This window comes from Ruditapes philippinarum, unplaced genomic scaffold (assembly GCF_026571515.1).
Source record: "Ruditapes philippinarum isolate M1 unplaced genomic scaffold, ASM2657151v2 ctg2441_1_1_1_1, whole genome shotgun sequence".
NCBI classification, from domain to species: Eukaryota; Metazoa; Mollusca; class Bivalvia; order Venerida; family Veneridae; genus Ruditapes; species Ruditapes philippinarum.
Window position 1 is genome coordinate 171,225 of NW_026863907.1, and position 21,280 is coordinate 192,504.

Sequence of the window (21,280 nt, forward strand, 5' to 3'; positions counted from 1 at the left end):
TCTCAAAGACGTTAATTAATTTCATGGTTCACTTGCCATGATTGATGTTCTTCCCGATTTAATCCGCCATTACTTTATACAAATCTAGATATAAATGTCAGTAATACACTGTATGACCTTGAACCCCAGCATTTCTATTGTCATTACACTGGTTCGAATAAAATAGTAAGAGCATTTAAATAATTACTTTTGTACATTATATACAATATTTCATATTCAGTATAAAAATAGCAACAACTTTGGCCATTCTAAACACTATTCATACAGAAACAATGTATGGACATATTATCTGAAAGTCTGTCAAAATAGACAACAGTTATATATTCAAAGTATTCTAATTATATTCAATGTAAGTATTCAAAATTTCACAGTTATTATGATTCACCAAAGACTCCATTCTCTATCACTTACCTAACTAACTGGAGCATAGGAGCTTTATCATCTTAAAAATTACAGAAAACAATTCATGACTCACAAATCATCGACCGATTATTTTGTATGACGTAATTTCAAATACCCCATGTCACCGGTGCAACTTTTACATAATGTCAAAAATTCAAACGCCATTGCAATTATAGCGTGCCTTCTATTTTAACGGAATGAAGCTCATAAAACAATGAAAATTTTTTCAAAACGGACGAACGGACGGTCGATTACTGATATGGCTTCTATTATTTCTATAATTGTTTGTCCAATTTTTCTTTGATCCCAATGTTGATTATATAGCCGCTTAAAACCATGCCATGTAAAAACCACAATCGCCTCCATCCCCCGACCCCCCCCCCCCCACCCCCATTTATTGAACCTATTTCAATCAATATTTAAAGTACGTGTTTTCTCTTTTTTACGATATCGTTTTCTCCCTATTAATGCAAAATTTACTTGATGGTGCCACCAACTGAATAAGTATAGTGTAAAAAATATCTAGTGCATTCAATTATATAGTACATAAAATGCACTAACTATAAAAGGTCAAGAATGCTTAGAGATTTCTCACAAGATATATTGCCTAGCAAAAAGACATAAACGTTGCTAGAACAAAGTAGTGTCTAATTGTTTATTATCAAGTAGCTAGGAGTCAATTACCATTATCATTATTTGTACAAGTAATAGAATGCATAAATATCTTCAATTATTTACAGCAAATAGTTATAATGAAATAAATCTTCGTATATTACTTAATTAATAGTGATTTATTATAATGACAGTTGCTTACTTGTATTTATGAATCTATAGAGCTAATATTTACGGTGATATATCTAACATTCATAACTGTTGTATAATAAGTCAACAATTAAGTCTCTTACTCGATTATTTTCCTTGATGATAGATAACAAAGTATGACTACGTTGCCTTTTTTACATTCTTGCCGCAATTAACATGATCTGACTATATCAACACGTACACCGCCTGCCCTAAGCCAATAAGGATGGACAATTTAATATCACATGATAACAAAATGGAGGACAAATACATAAAAAGGGGCGCCCATGGGGCCCGCCATCTGCCATTGTTTTGTTGGGTTATATATTATTATCTTCACTTTAAAGAAGAAATATTAGCTCTGGTGTTCAGAAAGTAGTCCATTTCACGAAAAAAATAATTTTATCGAATACCCGGCTAAAGGACGGTCCCTTACTTTCTGGAAATGCTCATACTTGTTTAACTTTACAGATATTTAAATCATTTGAATATGTCTCAAGAAATTAATCTTGAATGTTTTGGAATAAATTTAAAAAAACAACAACAATTTGAATATTTCCTGGTTTAATGAACTCCAGAAATCATCCATGGGAAAAGATAACCTTTAATGACTGAAATAAATGACAATTTCATTTTTCTCTTTCAGATATCTTGCATATTTTATGTCGTTTTCTATTTTATATTAAAAAAATACCTTTTTTAACCGAGTCATTTTTAATTTTTGTATCGCAAACTGAAAAAAAACTTAGCTGATTCAAGAAACCAATAGAACATGTTAATAGGAAAATTGTTAAAACAGTTTGTGTAAATACAATTAAGGTTCATCTACGGATCTAATTAGTACTTGTAACTCTTGTAATAGATGTTACGGCCTCAATATTTCGTGAGTTAATTACATCAACGTTACATTCATATGTTGTATTTATCTTTCTCTGGAATTAAATTGAATAGGTCCGTTATAATGGAAGATCCGTAAAATACAATAAAATAATATAATATTGTGAATAATATTTTTTCTAGAACAAAATATTATTTTTCGTCACATATAACGGTCATACTAATAACTTAAGACTCTACCAACATTTTATTTTAAAGTGACATTTTACAGGAATACCCAAACGATACGTTGTAGACCAATCCTTTTTAAAACGTACAAGAATGTTATAAATGTTAAAAAAAACTCAGAAAATACTTTCCTGCAATCGATGTTTTTAAGAATAAACATTTCCTTTATAATTAATTCTAAAAATAAACTTTTCCTTAATAATTGTTTCTAAAAATAGACGTTTCCTTTATAATTGTTTCTAAAAATAGACGTTTCCTTTATGATTGTTTCTAAAAATAGACTTTTCCTTTAAAATTGTTTCTAAATATAGACTTCTCCTGCGGTCATGCGCCAACGCAGTGTTAACTCGAAAAGTTCCTCTTTCACGGAAGGATATTTAAGGATTGTGTTATTAAAGTCATGATTGACCTTGGAATAGCTATCATTATGAGATCGCATCACCTTTTGATTACGAAACGTTGTCCATGCCTTAAAGCTACAAGTATAATTCTGTATACGGTGTAATGTTATATGTTTATTGTATGAAATTAAGAATTTTGGAAATGACGTGGATGTTCGATACAGTATCTAAATATATCAATGTTAGGTTTGGGTTTTGTTAATGATTGATTGAATGATTATTTTGAATAATTGGATATTTTTCAGCTTAGGATGTTGTGAATCAAACAAGAACAAATCTTGTTTCTTTGACATGTACATTTTTATGTTTTTATGATTTGAATACTGAAGAAAATTGCATTTAGTGTTTGTATGGTTCAATTCAAGTCAGAAAATTTGTTCTCTCTGAAGTACTAGACACAAAGTGATAGTTAAAGGAATGAATAAACACAAAAAGCTTGTTATTTGTGAGTCACAATAAATAATTCACTGAATCAGCTGAACCAGAAATACCTTACATAATTGTATTACTTAGAAACGATGAGTCTTAGAGGTTAATGTTATATTATGCCTCGGAAATGATTTTTTTCTTCTTTTTCAAAGGGGCAATTTCATGTATGATAATGTCTCAAGACTAGATTTAAAGCATGTTAGATACTTATCTTTGATAGTACAAGGCTCTGAATGTGAAAATATTTGTAATGAAGGCAACAAAATGTGGTATTTTGATTTCCATACAAAATACTTAATTGCTGTATCTGTACTAATTACCAAGAACAGAAGAAGCAAAGTATGGTTCAGCTTCGTGGCATGTGAATTCTATTTGCGAACTCGTAACAGGACAAAAATAAGAAGCTTTTGAGAAATAAATGTAAAATAGCACAAAAATACGATTTTTAAAAGAATTTCTGAGTTTATTTTTCAATTATCTTTTGCACAATTTTTGAAGTCAATGTTTGATAGTAATAAGCTGATGGAAAGATAGGATAATTATAATCCATGACCATTTCGTTTATTCGCGAAATAGCTCAGTGATTCCTGGTATTCATGATTGTTCGCTAATTAGCCTAATTTCGCGGGCTATGCTGAGTTCGCGCAAATGTCATTCAATGAAGACGCTGGTAGTGTATTGAGAAAAGCAAAGGGGGATGTGAAGTATTGTTGTACTTGTTTTCAAACAGTACATGACATGTAATTGGAAAATGGTGTGATATATTCAGGTTACTAAAAGAGATATCAAAATATATCACATAGTGTGAAGACATAAAGGTCCCATGGTGATGCTAACGGTGACAAAAATAAACTTTTATAGCAATCTGGTAACTGTGGAAAGTGGAGACCTTAATATATTGCCACATTTAATTAAGATTGGTTTAAACTTACATAATAAAAGGACCGTTTAACATTTTTTATTGAAATACGATTTACGTATTGTCATGTGGTTTAAAGTTCCGCAAATAATGTAACATGTACGTTGCTTGAAACATCACTAGTTCCTACAATGTTAAGTTATATACAACACAGTTTAATCCTTGCCACCCTAAATATCTTAAATGGATTTGTCACTCTTGCAGTCTGGACAAAAGGTCGACAGTCTTGCAATCTGGACAAGTCCACTCCTCATTTTAGGGGGTATTTCAAAAACTGTACTAACTAAATAGCATATAGTGCAGACTATGATCAGACAGTATGGATTTACCGGTTGGTCTGCAAAGGTCGCGTGGGTCAAATCATTTGCCACCAGTAGGTTATGCGTCTTCAGGCAATGCTTGCTACATGACAAAATTAGTTACAATTTAGTTACTGGGTGTTAATTAATCGATCAGCATGGAGGCAAATACATGTATGTTTACATTTTTAAACACTAACAGTGTATAAAACCGTTACATACGATACATGTTTTGTTTATCTATATGACGTATTAAATTATTTTGTTTACACGTTATTCTACGCAATGACGCAAATTTAGGTCCACCGGAAACCATCCTCTTCATGGAAGGAACCTCCTTCTTGTCCATACAGTACTTTGACAACTGTTGCGTGTTTTAAGATAAATGTCTCGTTGTTTTGGTAACCATTTGCAACAATTTGTAAATGTGACAGAATCTAAACTTTGGTTATATAATTATATAAAAAAATAATGAAATCAATATACACAAACGCAGTGGAAAAGCGGTAACGCGTAATGCTCCTGGGCTTCATTAACGTAAATTTAGATGTTTTTGCTCAATTGTATTCAATTATACTGGTTTGATTTAAAACATATATAAGTGACAAATCTAATATGGTATAATTGATTCATTTACTGTAGACGAATACAAACTTTATTCCTACAATTCTCTATGATGGAGAATGTTTGATTTTTCATTTTTTTTTATATACTTAAATAAACATAGTGAAAGTTATATCACCGATTCCAGACAGAAATATTGATTTGAAATATTGCAATGTAACAATGTATGTTCTTGTAGCCGAAATTTGAAATTTAAAATTACCTTGTCGATGATAATTTTCTCGTCATTTAGGTCGTCTGTCGCATGGTAATGCAATATAATTCTCATATGCTTCCTGATGAGTCATTCATCATGGGCTTTTATCGTCTGCGAAACTTCTATCATACAACGTGATCTAAGTCATAAAATACATCAAAGGACGTTACCAGTTATTTAACACATTTATATTGTAAAGTGTTTCCTTAAAACTAGAATAACAACAGAAGCATTGCATCACAAGTGTGCGAAACATATAAAAAGCTTTCATATATTTGTAATGATTAAAAGGTGTGGTACAATAGATATAAACTCTTTTGATATATACTTCTAATATATATTTAAAAGTGATTCTTGTTCTTAGAACAGTTTCCAGTCAATAAATGAAATTATAACCTGCGTGTCCCTAGAAAATTCCCATTAGTATTTTAGTCAAATAATCGATCATTTAGACTGTGATTTCTTTACATTTCTATTATAATCATACAAGATATGTTGCGTGTTCCGTCACTTTTTACATTACTTTGTTTTTTGATCTACTGTACTTTATCATTTCAATCGGGAATTACAAAAATTTTAATTTTCAAGTAGCCGGGCCTTTCCTAACTTTTTTAAAATCGCATTATTTTTTTTTTGACTTTATGAAATTTTAGAATTTTTTTCTTTTTCTGAAAAAGTTTTTTTAAAGCTCTGTAAACCGCAAAAACCTTTAGTTTTTTTGCCAAAAAACGTTTATGGCGTTTTGCGGAAACATATGTCCACCAAAGCCCCTAAGGGTTTGGAGATATTGGTTTTGTTAAATTTTAGAAAAAACCCAAAAAATGACTAATTTTTGAGAAAAGGGGTTTAAGAGCAGATTTGGGGTGGTGCTAATTTGAAGAGGGGTTTTGAAAAAAAGGACAAATTTGGACCTTTTTATAAAAAACTAACCGCTTGCTTAATAAACTATTAAAAATTTTTAAAAGGGGCACCCCGGAAATTTCCCTCAACCATTAAAATAAGTAATAATTTACCCATGTTTTGTGTTGATGGTAAATATTTGCAAAAAAAAATTCACTTACTTTTTAGCTTCCTACTAAAAGAGGAAACTAAAGTTAAAATCCCAAATACTTTTGAAAAAAGTTTTAAAATGTTTTATCGTTCAAATAATTTTTTGGGTTCGGATGTTGAAAAAACTTTTTAAAACCTTTAATTTCCCAAATAGAATTAAAAAAAGGGTTAGGGGTTGGTTTTTTACCTGACCTATATAATTTCTGTTTCCCCAAAAAAAAATCATAAATGGGAGGCCCTAAACTTAAGGGGCCCTCGGCCCTTAGGACGCCCAAAATTCACACATCTCTTTAAACCTTAATGTTTGTTATTTTAAAATTTTAAACATATTTGAAACCGAATGGCTTTTATAAAAAACACTTTAAAATTTTGAAAAAATTTTTTTGAAAAAGTAAATTTTAAAAGTAATAAAAGTTTTGGGCGCATTTTTGTAGGAATCCGCATATTTTGTAAGCCGATACTAGGAATTCATCTTGGTAACATTGATTTATCAATATAAAAAATGGAGAACTTCCATTAAATCGACAGGAAATACACATAACAACAAATGTAATGGAAACTAAGGAGGAAAACTTATCATATGAATAATGTTGTCTGCGTAATATAAACTGGTACAGAATTTTATAAATTTATTTTTAATTTAACTTCAATTAAATCGCCAGGAAATGACATTACACAATTTTAATGGAAAATAAGGATAATAGATTATTCTATAATGATGTCGTCTGCGTGAATATTAAACTGGTACAGAATTTTTATAATATTTACGACGAACGTTACTAAAGGTAACAAAATACAATGAAAAACAGTATTATGTTGTCCATTGGTTTTGCCAAACCAAACATTTCTGATGGCAATGTCGCCGTAGAAAGTCTAACTCTATTTTAGAAGCTCGTCTCCACTAAAATTAATAAATAACTAGATGATCGTCAAATACTACTGTCCTATCACTCTCTTTGTCTCTGCGCTCTTTTGCCAGCATATAAATGGAGTCTAAAGACGCAAGGAAGAGTGCATCTTTGAAAATGAATCGAAATTGGTCAGATATATTATTGTATATAATATATTTGTTTATATTGTTTGAAGTTTATGGAGTAATATTTTATTATTTACTAAATTAAATTACAAAACTTACGTTTATTGATACACCCTTCATTAACCCCTTTACCCACCTAATATCTAAATTGAGACTCGTCTATCTTTTCTTCTGGTCACAAAAACCATTCACATGTATGGGGGGGGGGGGGGGTAAATTATTATTTTGCCTAAGAGGCGAAAAGTGAAAGACCAAATGATCGACGATACGCCACGTGCACGTGCCTGCAAAATCTTGGTCGGCACTTTTGGCACGGGTAATATAAGTTGCCGCAGCATGCTCAGTGCTAAAAAGTTTTTTTTTTTTTTTTTTTTTTTTTTTGTTTTTTAAAGCATAGGAATCAATTAACCTTGGCCCCCTTTTTATGAAAGAGAATATGTGTCTGATCTATTTTTACGGTATATTTATGTTCCTCGTGTTACCTTGTTAGATCAATGAAAAAAAATAAATATCAAAAGCATTATCTCCGCAAAATCTGCGTACTTATTACATTTCAACAGATGTGATGTTATATGGAATAGAACGTTAAACAATATATACGAAATATGAGTGTCATATTTTTAAACACATAGATATAACATTAATATTACATAATATTTATTACAATATCCGTAAGTTAAATATGCAGTATCAAAATAAAATTTTTCATATAATTTAGTTTATTTCTTTAGTTGCTAGAGAAAGTTCTTTTATGTAATGTTCCCCCCAAAAATCCCCTGTGTTCAACCTTTATCCCCTTTTTTTAAATTTTTCATCCCCTAGTGTCCCTTTTTTTGATATGTTGTCCGTTTGGCCCCATTTTTCAGATATAATTTCTTCATCATTATTTGCTTTATTTTTAATTTTTTTTGAAAATTATGTTTTTATTGTGTTATTTTAATTTACGTCATTTTGCTTTTTTTTTTCTTGTTAAAACGGCCCCTTTGTTTTTAAACGGGAAAAATTTATTTATTTAAACAGCAAAATTACCAAAATAGTAATATTCCTGTTGTTTCTCTTCCCCTTTAAAAATCATTTTTAAATGTTTTGGAAATTAACATATTGAAAAATTTGAAGAGTTACATATTAATTACCCAAATTTTTAAATTTAAACTGTTTTGTAAAAATCCCGAAAAACGGTTGGGTGGTTTTGGCGAGAAAACAAGCCATTTTTCTGTACGAAATCTGCTGTGGTCATAGTATTATTTTTACAATAGGTTTATCTCTTAGATTTGGTTCGCTAAATTGCTAATCATGGTCATGCAACTACATAGTTAGGTGAAGAAGCAGGCGCTTGTTTTGGTTGAGTCTATTATGTTTTGTTTAGGGGGTTGAGTTGTCATACACAAATTTACAATTTATATGCATTTATTTTTTTCCAATGATTGTTATTAACTTAAATGCTTCTGGGATTGTTGTTTTATCAATTCATAAGTAAATAAGATTGTTATATGTCTATTAACGGAATAATTTTAATGAACACGAAATTAGTTCACACCTACATGTGTATTGGTAACGTGATGGTTTAAGCCAATGAAAACACGTCAATATTATTATACTCAGACAGAGAAAAAGTGTGCAAAGAGTAAATCGATAATCTTTATGTAGCCAGCAAACTTTGAATTGCAAGTATTTTTTCATATCTTTTCGGCAGAATAAAGTTTTCGAGGATTCGTATCGTAAAATGGCTGCCATTTACAGTATCAAGTGATTATCCCAAGCACCACCGCGACTTAGCGCGGGAATTTTAATTATAGCTAACCTCGGCGCGTATACCTTTTTCATATTTTATTGTAATAAATATTTACAACCTGTGTCTTTCGGTTTTTTTATCAATATATAACCAATAATGATGTTAATATGAATAAATAATCATATCTCAAATCTTTGACTGTGATTTACAATGAAATTCTACCTTAAGTGTATTAAAAAGGTTTTTAATTTCCTGTAATTTTATTTTGTGATTATGCTTCAAAGCAGTCAATTGACCGTGAATTTTCTTTTCATATTTTGATTTCCTTGAAATCATTTTTCTCATCTGAAGGCATGCAACTTTAATATGGTGATACATTAATTACATTCCATGAAAATGTTTAAGGATATAAGATATCTCATGACATGCTTGTTCATTTTACATTACAACAAAAAGTAGTATGCAATCGTACCTATATTACATACGAATGTATGTAATATTTTTCTTGTTAGAATGACTGTAAAGTAAGCACATAAGATTATTTACAACATTGTTGACTTATTTTATACATTATTCAGGTAGGTTATAAAGCTTATAAATGTTAGATAATGCAAAGTTTTGTAATTTAAATAAAAAAGGTGTTTATGTAATTGTTGATGCACAAAGTAACGAAAGATTTGATTTTACAGTAAAACGTTTCAGCAAAATTATTGTTGATATAACTACACTGCATGCATTAATATTGGCTGGGTTTGTAAAGTTTCTACTTTGTCTTCAGACACAAGTGTTGTATTTCTGTGATTATTGATGTGTAACTCATCCGTCTGGCATTGTATTCATATTTAGTTCTTCACTGATATGATGACCTGCTTTTAATTGCTGTTAGTTCAGCTGTTACTCAAAGCTAGTTGTTAGATAAAAACACTCGACGTTTATCTCGTCGGTTTATCGATTTTTAGTGGCGTCAATTCTGCACTGTAAATGAACTGCTTTAATATGTTTGTTGTAATGGTAAATACCATCACTAATTACAATTACATTGATTTCTGAAACAATTTACACGACTCATTACCATGTATCGAGAAAAACGTTCGATTTTCATCCGAGGAGATTTTGTAAATTGGATTTTATATATATGTAATAAAGAAATGGAAGTGTGAAAGATGTATTACCCAATTAAAACCTTTCAATACAAAATGATTTTAGAAAATCAGTAATTTATACTTACAATCTCTTACCATTTCTTAGGTGTGTTATGGTATTTAAGTAGATGTCTTATGGTATTAAATTAGGAACATTTCGGTTGTTGTTTTTTTTTGTTCAGTTTGAAATTCTTAGGTAGATGCTATGTTAATTATGTTTGTAATTTGCATACACGTTATTTTTTCTAATGCTCGCCTCGTGTTTAATTTTTCTGCAATGTCACTTTAATTTGCAATATAGACCATTTGTGTATTTCTTTATACGATTTTTACTATTTTTACTGACTAACTTTAGGAAAAATGTTAACTGTATGGCGTATGTAATAATCATCCAGATCTGATTATTTTTAGAAGTGCTATGTATTATAAATGAAATAGTTCTTAAAATCATAACGCATAACTCTTTTGTATATATTTCATTGCATTTTCTGGGTAAGAAACCACGGGTTTGGTTTGCTTTTTATTTTGGTTGATCTGTTTATGTGCTCATCCCATGAAGAGTCATTTGATATGTCCACACCTTGGTATTTGACCGATGTAACCACCTCTAGGTTAGCTTTAAGAAGAGAGGGATTAACTTTCCTTTTTACTAACAACTTGACATTTTGACGCCACGTTCCAACTCTCACTTTTCTAAGGTATTCAAATATTTTTAAAGGGTTTTTGGTTGCTGGTCTGATGTTAATGTTATGTAAATAGCAATATGATCACGAATAGGCAATCTTGTGATTAAACAACCGGTGTGTAGTTGTTTATGTATGCAAGAAAGAGAAGGGGTCGAAGCATCGGCCCCTGTGGGAGTCCAAAAGTAACCTGGCTTCAGAGCTGGGTCCATAAATTCAACAGATTGGTGCGGTCATCTAGAGAACGTTTGACACATTTAAGTCATTAACTTCAAATTTTATTGTAACAGTTATGTATTCTAAATGACATTTTTCAAAGTTTGTCTTATCCAAAGCTTTTTTCTTCTGAAATCTCAAAGGTCTTCTTGTTTCTTGTTACAATTCGCTACAAGAAAGGTTACACAAGTTCTTTTTTAATGAAAATATTGTTACAGATGGTATTCAATTACCAGCTTGTTCAAACTCTTTATAATTAATTAGGAGACAATATTTTCTTGTGTCTAGAGTTTTACAAAGTACACGTCAATGATATTGGCCTGAAAGATGAGTATGACATTACATTTTTGTATTAAATCGAAATTTATTATATGCATTTAGCTATGTTATTACTTGAAGACAATGCAAAATATACAATCATAAGACAATCTCTAAGTTATATGAGCCGCGTCACGACAAAACCAACATAATGGGTTTGCGACCAGCATGGATCCAGACCAGCCTGCGCATCCGCGCAGTCTGATCAGGATCCATGCTGCTCGCTATCAGTTTCTTTACTTGTTATAGAGTTTGAAAGCGAACAGCATGGATTCTGATCAGACTGCGCGGATGCGCAGGCTGGTCTGGATCCATGCCGGTCGCAAACACATTATGTTGGTTTTGCCGTGACGCGGCTCAATTATAATCTTTATTTAGCCATATTATTAACATGATATTTATAAAATTCATATGTTTACAAGGAAAACTACTGCCCTTAATGAGTTCGTCACTTTAGTTCAGTAACTGGTTAACTCCTTATATAACTGAATAGGAGTTATCCTCTTACTGCACTAAGGTGACGATTTATGAAATCTGGAAGAAAAACTGGTCTAGTGCTTTCTCCTGTACATTATAAAATATGAACTAATAACTATGAACTAATATGAACTAGTCTGTTCGAAACGAAGAAATATAGAGTAACAATTGTCTAATACTAAAAATTATTTAAAAACAACAAAACAACAACAAAACAAAACAAAAACAAAAACTTGCGTCATTTTTGTTTTACTTCATAAAGGACTAGACATTTCTTTGTTTAATTACCAGCGCTTTAACGACACTCTTCTATCTAAGTTTGGAATAATTAAAGTAAAACAATTACACGGTTTAGAATGGTAATGTTTATATTAAAGTTTGTTTTGTTTGGTGTGTATTTGTCGTATTCCAATAGAAGAAACTCTCTCGCAAAATTAATTTAAGGTACAGCTATTGAATTTGAAGATTACAATCAAGTCACGTGGTTGCAATTAAGTTACACTGATTGAAAATTTCGGTAAAATTATTCTTCGGATTTATTCCAATGTACCAGTATACTGGTTTAATGTTAGATGTACCAGCATAAAAAGGATTGAAGAAATATTTGAAGAGTTTTGGTTGTTTTTATTCTCAACGTAAAAAACTATTTAAAGAAAAAGGATGAAAATATACAGAAAAGGTATTTGTGTTGTTTCTTTTTTTTCTTTTCTTTGTTGTGTGCAAATTTTAGCATGTGTTAGATGTTAATTATACTTCACGACCATGTTTTTTTATGAACACCAGTACTGGCTAGAGAGAGCAGATTTGAAAGCGGTTCAAAAGTTTATTTATTTATTTATTTATTTATTTATTTATTTATTTATTTATTTATTTATTTATTTATTTATTTATTTATTTATATTTTTGTCATCTATTTATCTATTTATTTATTTATATTTTTTGTCAATTATATTATTTTACTGTTTGTCCGTTTGAGTGTCTGTCCGCATGGACTCAATTGACATTATGGAATTAATATCCGTGTTATATCCATACACACTGTACTTGTGTGGAAAAAAACTTGCTAATGTAGTGAAAATAGGTTTCGTATGGGGTTAAAGAGATCAATGGTGAAAGAAATAACCCCATAACGTCAACTCATGACGAACGCCGGAATCATGTCAATTTTGATAAATCAATAAGTCTACTAAAGATTGTGTTCAAACAATTCGGCATTAATAAAGATAAAATAAAAATTGACTTTTGAACTTAATTCTGGGAAATTTGATTGTTCCACTTTTTAATCAACCTTGATTTTTGCCATACATAGAACGAGCATGCGCGCAATATTACTTCCGTTGCTATGGGTCTATCGTAATGTTAAATAAAAATGCATTCTATGGGCTGCAGTAGGATTTATTGGCTACTTAATTGTTATGTTAAAGTCGTGCCATATGTAATTCTAATGTCAGTGATATAAAATGTTCCCGTAAACTTTGACATATTGTAACATAAATTGCACGGAGGAATAATCAAATCCAGTTAAAGTTTTCAAAATGTGTTTAGAAATGTAATGTGCAATAACATTTTGGTGGCACCGTTTATGTCGCAACGCCGTTAAATGACAACACTTGCCGCAACATTGCCCTTCTGCGCATCAAACATTTAAATATACCCATGACATTTCTGTATGCTAAAGTGATAGGCACGTGTGCATATAAGCGCTTTTGGAGGAGCTTAATGAAATAAGTAATTGTTGTCAAATTTAAAATCTATACAACTCCGTTTATGAATAAAAGATTGTGTTCTTGCTTATATCGTTGCTGAAGAAAGCTTAAAATTATAAGAAAAAACGGGCTGCATAAACAGGTTATGGTTTGAGTCGAAATAAGTTACTATTTACAATATACTTAATACTTACTTGATGTACATGACCATAAACAGATTTGTCAGTCTTTCAATCTATCACCCGGATAAAACTGTTCTTATCACGTGACGTGTTGGTGAGAAATCTGGTCAAAGCAGCAAAGTGCTTAGTACATATGACAAAATAATTAGTGCTGGGAAACACTGTCCTGGTCTTGTTATAGATAAATGGCGGAAATACGACTATAACAATTATATTGACTTAGATTTCTAGACAAACCCGCTAATATGATGTATAACAACAGTTACAACAGCGTTCATACTTTATAAGCTATGAATAAATTGTATTCCTGCGTAACGCATTGCTTCTGTCGAATTGTGGATAAATATGTTTTTGAAATTGGTGAGTTTATAATATTTATTAACTGTCAGTGTTCACTTTCATTCTGTCATGAAGAAAGTTCCTTAAACTGTGATAGCTTACTAATATACCAGTGTATGTATATAGTATAGTAAAAAAATTCACTGATAGAATTTAAAGACACATAATGCCTTAGAAATTGATATTTTTTTCTTCTTTTTAAATGTACAAACATTGTAAATTTTTTTTTGTAAAAAATGTTTTGAAAGAATATTAGATGATTTTCTCTAAGAGCTGGTGGCGCTGATTGTGAAAAGAATTTAACATTAAGATAGAAAAAAACGTAAACAGAATGTTTGTGTCTTCCATACAAAATACTTAAAAATATAACTGTACAAATTGCAAAACGTCGTAGGCAGTAAACAGTTGTGTATATATTTTTTCAGAAGTTGTAGCTGTACACCAAGAAAAGCAAAATTGAAATGATTTTGAAAAAATTAAAAATAATTTAATTTTTGTAACCTAATGGGAATTAAATATTTGGTTTGCTGGTTTACAGAATCAGACAATCTCCAATTATCAATTTCAAGTAAAACGAGTTCAAATTTTACTTGATAAGAATGTCACGTGTTTGTAACAGTTGCTTTGCACCATGTAAATTTTCTAATTACTTTGTATAACTTTCCAATCGTATTTTTATGGAAATAAAAGCGATTAATAACATATAGCCAGGCCAGCAGATTGATGGAGTCCTATAAAAAATATTTTAATATTGAAATCCCATAAACTTGGAATGGACTGTTCCAAATTCAAAGCTGTGCGAATTTATTACATAAATCCAGGAATTTAGTTTAAAGGGTCAAATAAACACATTTTGCTTTTAAACAAACCCTGTTGAACCTCAATTTTCACACATACGAATTCTTCACTCTTACGTACGAATTCCTCACATATGTGTGTGACACATACGGATATTAAAATATTTACCAACCAGTACAGCTTAACAATACATGTACATGTACAACCTTCACATTTTTAACTGTCTTCAATTGATAGGATAAATAACAAACTAAATAACGTAAACGTACCACACAGACGTCTACGTCAATAGACGCCACATTTGAATGATTGGATACATGTACGTACGAATATGGCACAAATTTCTGAAATTTTCGTTCAATACCTCAATCCCTCTTGCTACAGAAACATTATTTCCAAAAGTTTAAAAAATGAGCCGCGTCATGACAAAACCAACATAATGGGTTTGCGACCAGCATGGATCCAGACCAGCCTGCGCATCCGCTCGCTATCAGTTTCTGTACTTGTAATAGAGTTGGTTAGCAAAAAGCATGGATCCTGATCAGACTGCGCGGATGCTGGTCGCAAACACACTATGTTGCTTTTGTCGTAACGCGGCTCAAATGTATTTTATCGTTATACTCTTATACATAGTAATCAATACTTTTCATGAAGGGTAAGGTTTCAAACCTTTGAAATATACATGATCTGTATGAATGAAATCAATTAAAATGAGATAACTGTTACCATAGGGACTACAGGAGTTTTCGATTCGGCCTGTTTTTCATTCTTCATTTATTTCAGGATGCTTAAGTGACCGGAGCACAAATGTGCAAAATGTCGTTTTGAAGAACTTATATTTGATAAACTACATCCACTTTGAATTAAGATGATTTATTTATTTTCTTTTTTATTAGTTTTTAGTGATTAGCATCAACATTTGATTCCTTGAAGTCATCTGTAGCATAATTATATTACAATACTTATAAATCTGGGGGAGGTTTGTTCTTTTTTTAATGTGTATAACTTTTTCACTTACTTTTTCGAAATAGTTGTCAGCTATATGCATTTTTGTATATTCACTTTAACGAATTGACTAGTACAATACCAAGTACGAGAGCATGCGTACGAGTTATGCGCCTGGAAATATCACCCTGGTAATATTCTCTGTATGGGTGATACGAGGGGTCACCCAAAATTACGTTAACTTTTGACGTTGTTTAGAAACAGGTGATTTAAATCTAGTAAACTATATATTGAAAAAGAATCGGAACATAAAATTAATTAGACAAGAAAAAAACAAATGATCAGAACACATTGTAGGTTTATGGGAGTTTAACGTTGAAGGGTTTATTGAGATATTCTATCACCCTACCAAGGATCTGATATTTATTTTACTGATATTTATTTTACTATAACGACTGACAATTTTAGCACAAATAGCTGTTGTTTATTTTTTCAAACTCAATTTTAAGTTATAATCATGTTTTTTTTTTATTTATCATGCATTAAGGGAAAAACTGATGAATTTCAGTGTCATGAAAATATTTTTTCCAACAAATTCTGATAAGAGTTCTTTAAGACATTCCGTTTTTGTCCTTTTTATTTTTAAGCCCACCTGAGTAGTGTTTTAAAATTGAAATGTCACGTGGTGAATAGGTGGCGCATATATGAAAAATCAAAAATAAATTCACATGAGCTATAATATAGAACATACATATTTTACCAATTTGAGGAAAACCCCAGATCTAATGTTATGAATGTAACAAATACAAACTGGTCAACTTTCAAAAGCGGCCACTGATTGGCTGATTAGAAAGGTCACAAGACATCCTTTTGGTGACCGTCAGATCCTAAAGCGCATTAAAGAAGCTCAATTTATCAAATCGTTTCTTTTTAAGTACATGTAATAAGGTTTAACTGCAAGACGAATTAGAACTCTTTATAAATAAATATATATTTACAAAGTATATGAATATGATGAACTAAGTACATAGTTCAGTATCCCGGGTAATTAAAAGTTTTTACGAAAGAATTTTTTTTAATCTGTATTAGGAATGATCGGATGGGAAATTTGATGCCTCACATTTATAATGTCTACGTCAGGTTTATTTTAACAGCTTTATTTCATGACCAACAGTAAGATGGGTAATAAAGACAATATATGGGGACAGACACGCGAGAAACGACTAATTTTGTATCGGAATTATATCCGTATCTCCCGTTACCTTAGCAACAGTATTTATAAATACAGATTCGTCACTTAGTCCACGATAACAGGATTATAATTGATGTACCTTTAAATTGTTAATGGCAGTTGTTTTTTGTTGTTGGTGGTGGTGGTGATTGTGGGGGTGGTGCTGCTGCTGTTGTTAATGATGATGATGGTGTTGATGATGATGATGCTGTTGTTGATGATGATGTTGATGTTAATGATGATGTTGTCATTGTTGATGATGATATTGATGATGATGATGTTGTTGTTGATGATGATGATGATGATGTTGTTGTTGATGATGATGATGATGTTTTTGGTGGTGGTGGTGGTGATGATGATGATGATGATGATAATGATGATGATGATGATGATGATGATGATGATGATGATGATGATGGTGATGATGATGATGATGATGATGATGATGATGATGATGATGATGATGATGATATATTAGACATTTTATAAATTGAATAACTTTTAATTTCATTTTATTAGGTTGTGTAAATAAATATCAAACTTAATTGTCGTTGCAATTATAAGTTATTGTTCGACTTTGATTAAGGTAATATAAAATAAGGTTATATTTATTGCACATGGATATCATTTAAACATACTTTTAGAACTTTAGATTATTATGATCTTCTTTATGATAATTTTAATCCAGATTTTCAAACTACGTAATGACTTGTAAAATTAATAACGGGTGTTCTCTTCGTAGTGAATTATCTGTTTTACATGAAAAACTTTAGTTTAAATTGTATCTATGTTTGATGTAATATCAAATTAATTGGTGGTGGTTATTGTTTCAGTTAATGTAGAAATTCGATCTATATTCCTCGGCTGTTATTGCTTGATGAGAACAACATATTTAAAAGGATGGTTTGCATCAATCAGTTTTAGGAAAATTACGTAACGTTAACATTTGTTTCATTCATCAACGCTATGTTTATGTTTATATTAACCAAGCATCCTGGTAGCATCCGATAAAATGCAATTTGCAACGTGCTGTATTAATTGATTATCTATTGTGTGGCATAACCGTGTCATAAACAGTGTAACTTTATTCGAAATTTTAAAATCATACTATTAGTGAAATCATATATATACAAAAGAACATTTATCGACAAGTTATCTCGATTGTACTAAAATAAGCAACAACAACAACCCGAATTGGATTTTAAATAACATTAAGCTATTTCTAGTGAAAATGGAACTACAAAAAATGAAATGAACTGTAATGAGTTTATATTGTTAAGTTTAAACTATATTTTATTTATAAACATTTCATTTACATGATAATTGACAAATAATAAATTGTACGTATGGAGTAGTAAGCTTTTCATGTTTCGATTGTGAAATATAATTTGAATTGTAGATGTGTTAAATGAAATATTCTGTTGTTTTTTTGTTGTTGTTGTTGTTGTTTTTTTTGTGGTGTTTCACGGTTGCCAACGATACAGATGATCTATTGAAAAACAACATTTTTTTATGACAGTACGATGTTTATCTCAGCAAAATAAAACCGCGGTTGTATTAGTGTACTAATGAAACTACATTTATTGATTTGTGGAAATTATATTTATTAGCAGTGGCAGTGTAATCCTTTGTTGCTGAGATTTTTTATATACACCACTGACACACCGTTTGAACAACTTCTACATTGTCTTTGAAGGGTTATTATTTTATTGTTATTTAGAAGCTACTTAATACCGGTCAGTCACTGCAGGATATCTGTATCATTTTATATTATAAACATATCGGCATGGTTAATGGATAGTTTGTGAAGAAAAGATATTCTGAGGTTACCTTGACGACGTTGTCATATGAAGAGAATAAAATCATTCCATCGGATGTAAAAGTTGTCAATATACTATATAGAAGTAGAATGTAGGCGCAGAAAATTTGCTGTTCAATGTGTGACGATTTTAACAAAGATGGACAGATTTTATATTGTATTAAAAGATTGGATTTCAAAAGCAGTGGACAGATATGTGTTCGATGTCGTTGGTAAGGAATTGGTATTCGTATGGCTTTATTAGTATATGTTCCCAAATTGATTATAATGCCTTTAGAAGGTTAGGTTATAAAACAAAAAGTACTTATAATGCAGTTAGCAAAATAGACTTATGAAGACACACCTTTCTTTACTTTTTATAAACTAGAAAAATAAGCTATAGGATGTAAAAATTATTCACCATTTTAACGCCATTATAGTCAAACATCACACTAACTTTTAGTTTTACTTTAACTGAAAGATTTCTAGTTATTTTTTCATTTTGCTATGTTTTGTCTTTTGAACATTTTCTGTTGTATATTTTTGCATTTCTAGCAATTCAAAATATCACCTTGTTCGTTGTTAATGCTTAAGTCAGATCAGTTAAAATATTTATACCTACGCCACGTCATCCTAAAATGTCAGACAAAATAGCTGAGTGTAAGTGAGATAGTTCTTTGTTTTGAGATGGTGAAAAATATAGAAGCTAAGTAATTTACTCTTCTCAATGAAAATCGATATCAGTAAAAGGTCGCATATCACTTACCTGTATATATGTTATATAGATACGTATATTTTACATATGTAGTACATATAGAAACCAATACTTATAGGCGTTTGTTTGTATCTTGCTTTGGATATATGAACCCTTGATTTGCCACTATGCTTTTGTGCGTGCGTGCTTTTAGCTTTTTGGATATTTTTTTGTTGTTATAAACTTAATTTATAAAATAACAACAACAACAAACACCACAAAAGATTCAAATATAATTAAGAAGGTATTGTGGGGTTGGAGTCCATCAATTTTACTTGCGTATCTATGTTGTTAATGAGTATATCAAACTCAAAACTGCGTTGTATAAGTAAAGACAAAAACATTTCAGTATGCATGCATATAGTGTAATGTACAATTGCCAATGTAAAACTATTAGATCTAATATATATTCACATTTTATCATAGTTAAACGATGAAGTTGAATTCAAGTTTTGTACTTGGCGAACGGGAATTACAACTTGGAACATTTTCGTTATCATGCGGAGCTTTCAACAAGTTTGCCAAAATAAACGTTAACATTTGTGTAAGAGTTTATGCGAGAGAAATAAACTTCAACTTCATCAAGTCATATATTCATAATGTCATTAATTTGTAGATTTTTGCGGTTGTTCTCACAAATTTCACGATTCACTCCCAGATATCTATTTCTCGACTTCCAATTATCTCGATTTCCTGATGTATTGATTTCACGATTTCTTAATACACTGGTTTCACGATATTTTCACGATTTCCAAGTACATCAGATTAACGGTTCCAGATGTATCGATATCACGATTTCCTGATATCCCGGTTTCATGATTTCCGGAAATTTTGGTTTTACTATTTCATGACCTTGTTTTTTACGATTTCCGGATTTGTCAATTTCACAATTTTCTGATATATCGTTTTCACGATTTTTAGATATCTCGGTTTCACAAAACAAGTATAATGCTATAAATCACAATTTCATGAAGTAGATATCGAAACATAGAGGCAATATTATATGATAAATATAAACTTTGTTTTTTAATCAGTCTTTGTGAACTTGGAAGTTTGTTTTTGTTTCGTTTTTGTTTGTTGATTGGTTTTTAGTTATAAATTTAAGGTATATAAATCACTTTTATACGTATGAACACTAATAAGAATTATTTATTAATAAGATTTATGATGAACAATAATAAAGTTATATCATCAAATATATTAACAAATATCAAATATAAATATCAAATTTAAAATATAAATATCCAAATAAATAAACAGGTTTCATACTTTTATGATTTAATCTTTTTTAAGAGTTTCCAATACTAACCTCCTAAAAATTATTTATCACAAATCTTAATAGTGATACTGAAAATTAATTAATATTTATTGATAATGCTATAACTAATAATTTCTTTGAAATTAAACACGATAAATTGAATTGAATAGACTGGTAACAGTATAATTATAACAATTAGTTAATTCTTAAGTATTGTGAAGTTTCAATCAGTGGAAATAAATAAAATATTTCATTTGTGTAGTTTGGACTTGTTCGAACGCGGAATAATACCAATCAAACTATTATTCCATTCAAGTATAAAACTATACCATTTTAGCGGCATAAGTTTCAAAATATTTAATCTCTGGAACTTAGCTTAAACTTTGCAAATTTTAATGACACAAATGGTACACTTTTACAAACTTATAAAGTTTTAAAAAATGCTAGTTATCACTTTTATAGGCCGTAATTTAACCTTA

General features: G+C 30.3%; 1 protein-coding gene across 8 annotated transcripts in view; it reads left to right on the forward strand.

Annotated features, from left to right (window-relative positions):
- The window catches only part of LOC132723775 (Kv channel-interacting protein 4-like), a 253,491-nt gene that overhangs the window by 150,831 nt on the left and 81,380 nt on the right, over positions 1-21,280 (forward strand). Inside the window, exon 1 of one of the 8 annotated variants that reach the window (XM_060708554.1) lies at positions 18,522-19,022. The exons of the other annotated variants lie outside the window; for them this stretch is intronic. Coding sequence (XP_060564537.1) covers positions 18,950-19,022 — 73 coding nt within the window. The 5' untranslated portion in view covers positions 18,522-18,949. Of the gene's footprint in view, positions 1-18,521; positions 19,023-21,280 lie in introns of those variants that run through there. 8 annotated transcript variants of the gene reach the window in all.